Source organism: Adiantum capillus-veneris, chromosome 19 (assembly GCF_014529385.1).
Source record: "Adiantum capillus-veneris isolate H3 chromosome 19, ASM1452938v2, whole genome shotgun sequence".
Lineage (NCBI taxonomy): Eukaryota > Viridiplantae > Streptophyta > Polypodiopsida > Polypodiales > Pteridaceae > Adiantum > Adiantum capillus-veneris.
Window position 1 is genome coordinate 9,557,676 of NC_140949.1, and position 13,245 is coordinate 9,570,920.

The following is a 13,245-nucleotide window of genomic DNA, read 5'->3' on the forward strand; positions in this document are numbered from 1 at the left end:
GGGCTAAAATAATATGGGGTGCAAAAGGCTTCTCAAGAATCACAAACATGTTTTGAAATTTGTTTATTGGCAGGTAGTATGTTACATTGCTTACAAGATGGTTAAACAGTGGGAATCATAAATTGGTGCTACAAAACACAATGAATAACAATATCAATCTAACTCATGCATTCAATTCAAAGGATAGTGCAGAATAGTAGCAATCCAAATCTTTAGCTTAGGGCTCTGATACCAATTGTAAGGTCCCTAATCCAAAGACTTGAGGCAATCATCATGATAGTTAGGCCTTCCTTTTTTCTTGGACTCCATTGATGACACCTTACTCCAATCCAAAGTAGCAATGGATACAAGCAACAAAAGTGAGGGAGACGTATATCCTTAACGATCATTGATGTAAGAAGCCAGGTTGATAATTATTACAACTATACTAAACTCTCAACAAAGTTAGTCTATAGATAGAGTCTTTTTTCGGCACAACCGCCATACATAAAGTCCTAAATATAGAGATAGACATATCCTTAACTACAGTAAGGTTGGTGAAAGGTACCCAACCAATCGAATCCACCTATCTCTTCTCCTTTTGTTAGGGAGCTCTTAACCATAGCTTATTCTTTACTAACTGTGGTATTTTCTTGATAATTGTGGGATCCTCTTGCTAACAATTTCCATATGTCAAGAAGATGCCCTAAGAGTAACTTCCTTCTTGAGGGATGTCTTTCAATAGTGACCAAACAGGTATACTTAAAAGCAAGATAATACTTTCTTTCAACTTGATTTAGAAAACACATGCTTGTCAAAAATCACATTCTTGGCCATGTTTGGGATATCTTAGGCTTCTTGTGCAAAGATAAACTTATGCATAAATAATAAAAAACGTAACAATTTGGCTTAGCAGGGTAGGGCGTAGGCATACCAACGGTGTGTGGTTGCGGATATCCATCAACAACTTCATTCACCAGTGCTGCAAGTAGAGGGTTTACCAGAGCTTCATGCATGACATTGGAACTTTGTGTTTTCTTCCTTGGTAGGGCCATCTCTCATGTAGTGCACAAAAAGGCAAAAAGGGATAATACTAGAATCAATCCAATCCACTTGGTTATTAGTTGCAAGGAAGAGGTATACAAATGAACAAATAGGAAAATATTGAAGGATATGACCCTAGTGTATTATCCTATGCAATTATATGTATAGGAACACATCCTAGCGCACACTCAAGCATAAGTGGAAAGAAAAACCATGCTTCACATACCACTTTCAAGTGGTTGAAAAGGAAAAAATTAGGTAGGAATAGTAACAAATGAAGGTTGATTCAGGTAAACAAAATCACAAAAAGAAATAGGGGATTCTCTCCCTAATTACCAGTACATGCATCCATACAACACGCACCTATATGATGCATACTTAACTATTTTTTAATATTCCTTTATATTCTTATTCTACATATGTTTTAGGGTAGGGAGACACAAAACCTAACCATGCATTCTTTTGGAAATATAGACAATAAAGAGTTTAAACTTAATGATTAGTTACCTTGCAGTTCAGTGCGCTCTAATCAGAATAGTACTCAAGTGGGTGATCTCTTTGAAAGTTTTGAGAAAATGGTTTGGTTATCACGTAGCCAATGGCACCAACAATTCCTTCATAGCCTCGTTGCCAAGTATGCCACAGACTGTCTTGGACATAGCCTTGGGATGCACTTGTGTGAGATGGCTGTGCAAAAATTTGTTGTAGATTTTTCTCACTCTCTATTTTTCACTCGCCTCTGCACCTTTAAATATGCCCCCAAGGCGTGTCATTTTCAACACATGCTCTCTGCCTTGCGAATTGCTCTTTTCACGCAATCAACTTCAATGGCCCTCTGTTGTTAGTTGTGGGTTCACATTAAGCTCTCTATTAAAGTTCTAATCTTTCGGTTAACCAAGGGCCATAAAAATATCCTATACTCACTTTCCTAAAAGTAGGGGCTTCTACAGCCTTCCCATTTTCCTGTCTAAAACATAAAATTAACATGACTCCTACATAAAATGTCTTATTTCAAAACCGATTGTTTTAGACAGAGTACCAATCATTAATACGCTTAATAATACTGCCAAATTTTTAAAAATATATGTTCTTGAGTGGATGAAAATTTTATTGAAAGAAAACTCTAATACATTACAATTTGGAGATAAATCAAAAATTGTGCCTCTATTGAGCTATAATTATAGTGCAATGAACTCTTGTAGGATGCCAACACTAGCCATTTTGAGCTAGTTTGCTATTTCAAACTTGTATTATTATCATGTAGAACCATAAACTTATGTATCATGCTCTTTTCTAGCTTCTTCGATCCATGCACGAATCCATTTGTATCAAGATCAGTTTTGAGCATGCAAGTGTTGATGAATGATAGGGTTACTAAGTTATGCCTTGCAAGTTATGGCTTATAGCTATTAGATATGGTTGGATTGTTTGTTGGGCTATTATGGTGCAAGTTTCTCCTCATGGGCTTGGATTGATTGAGAAGATGAAGCATTGGTTGGTTTAGAGTGGTTGTTATGGTTGGTTGTTATGCAACAAGTTGCAAATGATGAGCTATTAGCTCGTTTAGATTGGTTAATACAATTTAGTCATTATGTCGCAAGTGCATATGATGCGCTATTGATATGTTTGGATTGTTTGACTAATTGAAATGGTTCGGTTGTGTGTTGTATGGTTGGTTATCATGGGTAGATAGAAAAGATGCTTGAACTGAGGGTGAGCAAGTTAAGTAGATGGCCCCATATTGAAAATTCGTAAAAAAACAACTTGCAAGCATTAGCAAAGACAATGATAAATACGAAGCATGCGCCATATTTAATAACTCAATACTGTTAGAACACATGACAATGGATGTGAACATGGCTACCATGCTCAAAAATGTGCCTAACATGGATGTGCCCAAGATAGAAGTAGCATTGTTAGAGCAAGCAAAGAAACTCAAAAAATGCTTGCAACCATCACATGTGCATCAATCACAACATGTGTTCTAGAAAGCTAAAATAGCAAGGAACAGAATTGTATGCTCGATTTGTAGGAAATTGACATGATGGCAACAATTACCGACATTAAGGAAATCCAAAGCACAAGAGTGCAACAAATTCGGACACATGAAGAAAGAATGTTGGAGCAAAGAAGTAACCTTTAAAGGAAAGTCAAAGTACAATAGTGCAACAAATTTGGACACATGAAGAAAGATTGTTGGAGCAAAAAAGTAACCTTTAAAAAGGAAAGTCAAAGTGCAACAATTGCAACAACTTCAAACATTTAAAGAAAGACCATTTGAATGAAGAAGCAACCTTTCGTCAATGAAGAAGCAAACATGTAAAGAAAGACCGTTGGAATGAAGAAGCAACCTTTCGTCAATGAAGAAGCAAACATACAAAGAAAGACCATTGGAAAGCAGCAGCAACCTTTTTTCAATGAAGTTCACTTAACGTGATTGATGGAAAGAGGGAGCAAATTTCACTTATGGGGCTTCTATTTTTAGTGAACTAAAAATTGTAACCATCTAAACCATAAATTGTGACCATCCCACAGTTGTATCAATAGTTATCTAAGTCACTTATAAGACCTACACCCTAATGACATTGGTTGAGCTAGAGGCAAGTGTTAAGGGAGGTACTAAAGTATTCATGTTGCTAAGCATGGGAGTAGACCCTATGAGCCAATAGAAGGACATCAAAAGTATAGAGATGGAAATGCCAAGTGGATAAATAAGAGGTTCAACATGTATAACTCTTGAACGGATAAAAAAACTTTGTTCTGTAGTCTTTCTCCACCTCATCTATCTTCAACCATGAGAATCAAATCTTGAAAAGAAAGGACTAGGGAGCATTGCATAGCCATCACATTCAGCAATTCAAAGCGAGGACTTTATCTATGAGCATCTAGATATGAGAAATGAGCATTTGAACTCCAACAACAAGCTTCCCCCCCCCCCCCCCCCCCCCCCCCCCCCCCCCCCGCCCGTCACGACGTGCACATGTGTGTGTTTGTACAAGGTTAAGATTCTTTCTGTACCAAATCTAGCTTAGCTAGGGTATAGACCTTCCTTAATAAAAGGAGCTTTAAGAAATAGGCCTGCTCTTTTTCCAAATGTTTGTTTTCCTCCTATATTGAACAAATGTTCTTCCCAACAGTGGCGTACTATATGGCATTGCAATGCCTCTGGTCTCGCCATCTTCTTTTATTGCAGATTAAGTTCATTTTCAGTTTCCATATGCACACTTCAGCTCTTGAGATCAAGAAATAAAGCTTGAGGTTGAGGATTCAGTCTTGGTAACTCGAGTCCTTTACCCTAGACGGTTGCACAAATAGTTACTTCTTAGTAAACTTGGTGTGCCAATAAGTTGAACACCATGTGGCTCACACACTATGGGTAATGGAAGCACCCACCACCTAACCCCTACGACAACTCCTTTCTACGCTCAACCAAACTCTACCTGGCACCTACTAAACCATTTGCACAGGCCCTTTCACCCTACCTACAGGTGGCAAGGCTCCTGGTCCAACAGTCATAAACATCCTGTCGAAGTAAATTTTTGAAAGTAGCCGCGACGCCCATTTTGGGCACTACTGTTGGAATTTTGACTTTCCCATTGCAAGCTCAGGCCAACTGTGGATTAGCAGCCTTCTGTGATTTGGGAGAAAACCTTGAAACAAGGAGTCACCAATACAGTGCAAGTTGGCTGTTACCTGGGCTCTGTGAAAGGCAGTAAGCAGTGCCTGATGTAAATCAAAATGCAGTCAACCTTGTCTCCAATAAGCCAGATTCATTAAATCATATTCACGATAACGAAGCCTCTTCAAACAAGTCCATACACAACTTTGACATGACCTAATCACGCTCAAGACTAGACCATACATATGCATGTCAGATTTGGCCAACAAAATGTCACAAAACAAAACTCAACCATCTGCCAGAAGAAGCCAAAATATCTCTCCTCCTCCAATGCAATAGATTACAGACCTTCATTACAACAGATCCAAGAACAGCCAGAACAAGCCAAAACATCGCTGCTCCTCCATTGCAAACGACTGCAGACCTTCATTGCAATAAATTAACCGCTCTCTGCATGACAGCCACAGACATGCATTCCACATAAACAAATGCAGAGCAAACCAGTAAGATTGACAACCCCTGACCTTAAAACACAAGTTCGAACTGCTTAAATTGGATTTCCTGTATAATTCAGGAGGTCAAGTTGGATTAACCAACACCCTCAAGTGAGTAGGTGAGTAGGTAGCTCATGTAAAAACACTGCAGACACCTACGTGTGCGTAATTGCGAAATCTAAATCAAGCACTACAAGCATTCACTATCACATTCTTTTCTGCTGCATATACTGACTGCAGACCTCGACTGAAACATGGGAGGAAGAATTGAAAGACAATCTCAAGAAAAACGGATGCACCTGACCAAATGCTATCAAGCTTTTCTGCTGTCTGCCATTTGAGAAAAGATTTGCCAGAAAAGAGAACAATCCTCCATTGATAGTAACAAAATTAAGCATGGCAGTAGACTAAACTAAATTAAGAGTAGCCAGGGCCCTGTATGCAGACATCAGACATTACTGTGTACTGTATAAAAAACATAACCAAAAAGTAGGTCATACGAACAATAACACATGGGTGGGTATCTCAAAACTCTGAATATTAAGATTAAATGAGCAGTGCTATAATGCTTGGCTGAAAACAAAGACCTTCTCAAGCTCGGACACTCTTGTTGCACACTACAAGGGTTCGCCTATAAGCTTGTAGCTACGGTGACAGGTTTTACACCAGCTTTCTTCCATGAAACAGTAGGCATAATCTGAGCCATATCCACACGGTCTTTGTAAATGACTGCAAAATTTAGTAGAGAGTCCAACAGTGCATCTGAAAGAAGATGCGGCTGAAGTCCAAGCTCCCCCAACTTTGTATGCTTCGCATTGTAATAGTGTTCTTCTGCTTCAACTCGCGGATTGGGCACATTGATCGCCTTCACCTCAATTCCAAGCTTTTCTCCTGCTTGTGTAACAACCCTTGCCAAGTCATTTACAGAAAACTGCTCTGTAAACTGATTAAACACACGGAACTCTCCAGGCTTAGCTGGGTTTGCAATTGCCAGTTCAATACACTGAACAGTGTCCCTAATATCAAGGTATCCTCTTGTCTGCAAAACAACCACAAGCCAATGGAAAAATCACACCCACAAAACCCATGCCAAATGCCAAAATGAGTCCCTTCCACACTCTCTAGCCTAAAAGCTCAAAAGTTCTATATTCAAGAAACAGGACCAACAACATACAGTCAACCTAGATGCACTTCTTTGCTATCTACACTCTTTCCCTCTTACAATTCCTGATCTGGCCACTATATACGAAGCACAAGCTAACCATTAGCTCAAAACTGCCTGCTCTTCAAACAACTGACCTCGCAAAGTACTGGATTACAATTTTATTTACTTGCTGTAGAAATAGCAAAAGCAATCAACATGAGTTTCAATTTCTGCTTTACTAGGCAAAATTTCCTTACATAATAATCCACACCATATCACAAAATTCATAAGACAGTGGCAAACAATCAACCACTTAGAACATTTGTTCCAAATGTCAGCAGACCTTGACCTCTTCCCCATTTGCTTTGAAGCATCAATATTTGTAGAGAGAAACACATGATCCACATTCTGTCAGCTGAAACCCAAATTTTATGGGCTGTGAAGTTCCTAATCCAAATAGGCTGTATCACTTTTTGCCATCATTCTTAAAAACAGGGCTTCTGATGGCTTTCTCAAAAACAATCTAATTCCATAGCCACTCAGTAAGAAAAAATTCGCTAAAACAATCTTATTGGGTGTAGACCTACCTGTCCTCCTTTGCCGTAAACTGTAAGAGGATGCCCCACTGCCGCTTGGACACAAAAGCGATTCAAAGCCGTCCCAAAGACACCATCATAATCCAGCCTATTGATCAGCTCAACATCCAAGCTCGTCTCTGGGGTAGAAACTCCGTAAACTACACCCTGATTCAAGTCTGTTGCTCTAATTTTCCAGGCCTTGCAAGCAAATGCAATGTTGTGCGAGTCATGCACTTTGCTAAGATGATAAAATGAACTTGCTTGCTTGGGGTATGGCAAGGTATCAGTTCGACCATTATGCGTTATTGTGATAAAACCCTCCTCGATGTCAATGTTTGGAGTACCATATTCCCCCATAGTACCAAGCTTGACGAGATGGCAGTCATTAGCAAATTCCTTAATAGCAAAGAGCACATTCATGGTCCCGATCACGTTGTTATGTTGTGTAAATACAGCACGACTGCGATCCATCATAGAATAAGGGGCTGACCTCTGCTCTCCATAATGTACTACTGCCTGTGGATCAAACGACTTAAAGGCATCTTCCAAAAATTCAAAATCACATATATCACCCACATATACAGAAATCTGCTTTCCAGATAACTGCTTCCATTTCTTGACTCTGTTTTTCAAAGAAGCAATGGGGGTGAGGGTTTGAGTGCCAAGCTGTTCGTCAAAAAGGCGTCGTATGAGGCTATCTACAATGGCCACTTCATAACCCAGGTTAGAGAGATGAAGGGCGGTAGCCCAACCGCAATACCCATCTCCTCCTATTATCATAACCTTTGTGCCTTTGCCCTTATCCGAGCTTCCAGAAGGCACAACAACGGGGGATGCATCTTTCACAACCGTTGCCCTGGGTGCCATACAAACTCTTGCGTTTTCAAACGCATCTGGCTGCTTTCCACAGCTCCACTTGCTAAAGTAAGGGGTTCTCATGACCACCCTGCTGCACCCACAGAAGCTTTCGCTCCATGAAGGCACCAAGAATGTGAATGAGGATGACGAAGCGGATTTGGTGAAATCCGGCTGAGCAGGGAGGTTCATGGCTATTCGAACGGAAGTGATTAGGGTTGGCAGAGGCAAGGCAGGGGCGTGAAGGTCCAAGTAGGTAGTAGGTTGCTGTGACGAGGAGCACCGAACACCGGATATTCGTTCAAGCTCATTACAGCTATTGAGGCTGGATACACACCAACAACGCGCCTCCTCCTACGATGGGCGGGCGGGCGAACCTTTTAAGAATTGCCCGAGCCTTGATTACTTGGTGAGCCCAAGGCACTCAACGCACAAGCCACCACGTGGCCTTAAATTTAAATTTTAAAAAAACATCGCTGCCATGAACAGCTCTTAAAAAAAACTCCATCGTGAAAAGCTACCAAAAAAGCATTGTGCGTCTTTTGCTCTCAGAAGCAGTTTGTTCGCAGATCATCAAGCTGGAGAGTACTTCGGATGCTTGTCGTCACCGTGATGAGGACTCTCAAATATCAAATATTTCTCGTGCGATCAACCCATGGCAGATGTCTGTTCTAGTGCTACTGAAACAGAAGATATCAGATTTCAAACGATGATCAGTTCTGGAGTCGAATCACCAAAACTCATTGCCTTTGCAGGCCTGTTCAACACATTTTTCTATTGATGCTATCAGGCTGTTGGCGATGCAGACGGCAGAGGCCAAAGAAATGGAAAGAGCAAATGTCAAAGTGAACATGAGGGTAGAAAAGCTTAGCAGGATCAATCACACAGAATTAAGCTTATGATGGTTATCCTCGAGTAATTAAGCTAGCGGCTTCAGTGCTAGCTGCTTGCACTTTTAGCAGAGAGTGTGAGGCGATTAGTGGCAGACAGCTGATCAATGTCGAGGGAAAGGCATTGGGGAATATTATAGTGCAAGTCATGGTATGATGAACCGTTGGCTTTAGTCACACTCTTCGTCTAGTTCTGTTGATAGCCAATTTGATGAGGCAAGCATTTCGAAACGATCTACAGACGAACAAAAACATCTCTCATGACCAATTCAACGCAGAATATGGTGTCTGCCGCCGCTGGGGTTGGTTTATGTGTATCTCCAAGGAGATGCAGCAACATTGCAGCGGAAGTCAAGTAGTGAATCATGCAGGTGTCTACGCTGTCGACCATGATCAAAAGAATAGTCAAAGAGCACAAGCGGAAGCTAATTCTTTTTTCCACACAAAGAGATTTGATGCTGGAGAAACCAAAGAACACAGATTGCGGAGTAATGGCATTTTTGGAGACAGGCATACCAATATGCCAGCACCTATTAGCCACCATCAACATGTAAAGAGCTTCTTTTGCTAATAACCACGATTCAGTGGCGGATCCTATGAGCAAAGGTCCATGCACACAGCGCTATCGGATCAAGTTCAGATGGTTGCAAATGGCAAACATTAGTTTGGTATTGTAGCCAACACAAACCCTCTAGTTTTGGAGGCTAGGAAAGCTAACTCCAGGGCAGGCAGTGAAAATCTATTCACATCTTCTCAAAGGTCTTTTGTGTTCCAGGCGGTCAAGGTAGAAACTCCATATAGCAGCTAGAGTATGCCGAACAGGCCAAGTGCAATTATCGCCAGCAGTGACTTAACATTCCATAGCGCTGGGCATACTGCTGTTAATATATTGTTTGAGTGCAGAACCAATTTCAGTGTCAAGAGGATTGTACAGAGTTTGTCTACTGTTGAATGCGTTTTGCAACCTCACGATTCAAAAATTATTTTATTTAGTTATACACTCAATATATCATATATGTTGGGTGTCAAGCACCCTCTTCTGCAAATACATTCCTGATGATGCTCCATCTTATCTCGGTTTTCTTGTAAGGATGAGTCAGCTTTCTTTGCATCTCTTACTGGATTAGCATATAAGGTCCATTATATCGGCAAAAATTCGAGGGGGGTTGTGTCATAAAATCTAATATCTAACCAACCCAAATGATTTTCTCATATTAAATTGATCACTTAATGTGTGAGAATAAACGGGAACAAGTGTTAAGATATAGATATGTGATTATAAATCTATCTCAACACGGGGCCAATAGTAAAGGGGCCCAAATGGGAGATGGTCTATCAAGAGCAAGGCTAACCAATGGAGCATAAGACCTTAGGGTTAGCTTCATTGAAGACCTCCAATAATGTGTGTAAAAGTCCTTTGACCTTAGGTAAGCTAGGGCTGAGCTTGAGGTGGGCACCCGGCCCAAACTCGAGGTGCTTGTCCTGCTTGAGGTGCTTGTCATGCTTGAGGTGCTTGATTAAGATGCTTGAGGTGCTTGACTGGCCCCATGCTTAAGGTGCTTGACTTGGTGCATGATTAAGGTGCTTGAGGTGCCTTGAGAAGCTTGCCTGAGATGCTTGTGGGAACACCCCCTACTTCAAGTGCTTAGTCATGCTTGATGACTAAGGGGCTTGCTCATCCAAAGTCAAAAAGATCCTTACAAGGAGGGGGGCGAGCCTACAAGGGGGGGGGAATGAGAGAGAACACACACACACACACACACACACACATACACACACACACACACACACACACACAAGGGAAGCCCCAGCTTGAAGAGGCAGCAAGGACACTTGTCAAGTTCCTCCTCATGTTGCCCTCATGGTGTGCCTGAAACCTATTGGTTGGCCACCCAAGGGGTCCAATGATAATAAAGGATACTTAATTAATTGATTTTGCATTTATCAAGTCCTCTCTCTCAAAGGGGAAAGGGGGACACTTGTCCCAAGGCTATCCCTGTTGCTTGTAATGGCTCCTACTTGTGATTGGCTAGGCCTGGAGGGGTCCAATGAGCTTCAAGCATGAGCTACAAGGGGGGGTCGACCCAAGCAAGCTAGGGGGGTGATTAGGGGGTATACTCACCCACACACACTCACAAACACTCTCATTGTGTACTATGCAAAGTGCAAGAGCTCCCTCTCTTTCTCCAAGCAAGTAGAGGTTGAGAGCCTACACCCACACTCTTGGCTATGGAGTGCAAATCCATCCAAGAGCCATGCTTCAATGCTTGAGCTTGCCATCTATTTCTTCTTCATTACTATGCTATTATGTATGCTAGCACAAGAGTTATGATAAGTGAGGAACTAGCTCTTTCTCGTATGAAATGTTTCTTCTTCCTCTTCCCTACCCTCATTCCCTGCTAGCTCTTTCCACCTTCGAAGGTGTTTGAGGTCTTGGGACTGAGGCTTGGTATAGTTAAAGCTTTCTTCAAGTTTAGGTTATGCTATGATGGTGATGCATGAAGCTTTCCATCTTCATTGCTTCACCTAGGTCACAAGGAACACAAAGAATGTATTGTAACAAGTCTCTCTTTATGGGAGAAATCATAATACAAATGCCTATTGGAGGGGGGGACCGGCTCCACATAAATCCGGTCCTCAACTGTTGTCATGTTCTCTAAATTCTCTCTCTTGCAAAAGTATTGTCTATGCCAAGTTAACTAATTGCTATGATTATGTTGCTATCTTCAATTATGTCAACCCGCTATGCTCACAAAATCATTTCTTGAAAGTACTCTCATTAAATTCCGCTACTCTCAAATTGAATAGGCAAATTCCATTACAGGTTGTCTGGACAGAGGGGTTGGTTGGGGTGTTGCGGATTGGAGGGCCACCAGGGCTTGAGAAGGAGAGTTGGTTGCATGGGGTGGTGGTAGCAACATCGATTGGATTGAACATATGGAATCTGGTTGTATGGGAAAAAGGGCTAGATTTCTCACAGGCTTCATGCTGCCACCTCAATTGTATGATTAATAGAACTACTATTGTCTCTGTCATAAGCATTGGCTTCTACATCTTAGATTTCTCACAGGCTTCATGCCGCCGCCCCAATTGTATGATTTATAGAACTACTATTGCCTCTGTCATAAGCATTGGCTTCTGCATCTTTTAGAGGGATCGCACCTTGACAGCCTTCAAGTTGCATCTTTTGACTAGAGATATTAGTTTCTAATGGATGGTTGTTGCGCCCCCTGCACACAAAAAGTGGTTATTGGAGGCCCAAAATCGATCAATCTTTAGAGTTGTTTTTTGTGCATTATTGCTCAAAGCAACGGACTCATGGAAGTTTAGAAGTAGAAGCTCAATGCAGAAAACAAATCTATTGCTCTTGAAAGTGAGATTGTTGCCAAAGGCATCAATAGATCTTTTATGGTTGTTGGTGACGAGCTTGTGTATACCGTCTATATAGCAAGAAGACATAATTGCTGACCGAAGCAGCTTACACAACACACACACACACACACAAAGAGAGAGAGAGAGAGCGAGAGAGAGAGAGAGAGAGAGAGAGAGAGAGAGAGAGAGAGAAGGTAATATTGATCAGAGGACATAGAACATATAGTTTGATATGCGTGTTTTGTGTATGGCAGGGAAGACATATATTCACAACAGTGTACGTTCCAATTGCACAAGCACGACTCCAACTCGACAACACTGCAAGGTTCGTTATCTCCATCCAATTTCCCATGCGCATGCATTCGCTTGGCGCAACACATAAATGCTACAGGGCAGGGCACGTCTTTCGTTTCTTATAATTTTTTGGAGAGACCACAGTGCCAACTCTCCACCATACTTTGTATGGCACCTCTGTATGACGTGGGCATTGTATACTTTGCACTTTCAGTCTATGACGTTTCACTGCAAGACGATATGTTTAACTATTCACATTGCTTTTTCGTAGCTTGACTCAAATATCGGCTTGTAGATTGGACAATAAAAAAGCAACACTACAATTTTGCAGGTTAGTAAAGCACCTCATTTATTGTTGCAGCTCATTCATGCTTTATCTATTTGCTTGTTTTAGAATTTTCCGCATTACTTTCTTTTCGATTTATTTGGATCTTGATTTTAGAACTATACACTTGATGTCAATCAACATCTGCACATGTTAGTTACAAACAAAACTCTTTGCATACAGTTGCTAGCCAATGCATGTGATGTATTACAGTATTGAATACACAAGTAGTGAATGCATGTGGTGTATCATAGTAGTTTGTGCATCTTTACTTTAGCTCTGAATAATTGATACCATACTAGGTGTCTAAATAATTGATGCCATACTATATATATCCTCGTTTTTCTTGTACTAGGTGTCAGTATGAAGTTCTCAATACCTATAAGATTACAGTCCAAGCATCAATAAGCTAGGGAGCAAACTGGAGCCAACTTGAAACTAGCTTATCATCCATATGCTAGGACATGGTTTGAAGTTACTGCATTGTATAAAGTTGGAGCATGCAATGTGACATCTTTTCTCACAATCTAGAAATATATCCCTCCTGCACGGTGGCATACCTCACATATATAGCGATAAACGAGGCCAACAGAAAAATAAAATAGTCACTCTTGCTGCACTCACTTATGTAAAATTGTTAGGCGCTTTGCC

General features: G+C 41.1%; 1 protein-coding gene across 1 annotated transcript; it reads right to left on the reverse strand.

The window, feature by feature from the left end:
• Nucleotides 1-5,655: 5,655 nt before the first annotated feature.
• Nucleotides 5,656-8,047, reverse strand: SQD1 (sulfoquinovosyldiacylglycerol 1). The gene is made up of 2 exons (XM_086490212.1): nt 6,868-8,047; nt 5,656-6,175 (listed from the first exon to the last, which is right to left on the reverse strand). The coding sequence occupies exons 1-2, from the start codon at nt 7,903-7,905 to the stop codon at nt 5,768-5,770; spliced, it is 1,446 nt and encodes a 481-aa protein (XP_086346338.1). The 5' UTR covers nt 7,906-8,047; the 3' UTR covers nt 5,656-5,767.
• Between the last annotated feature and the right edge of the window lie 5,198 nt (nt 8,048-13,245).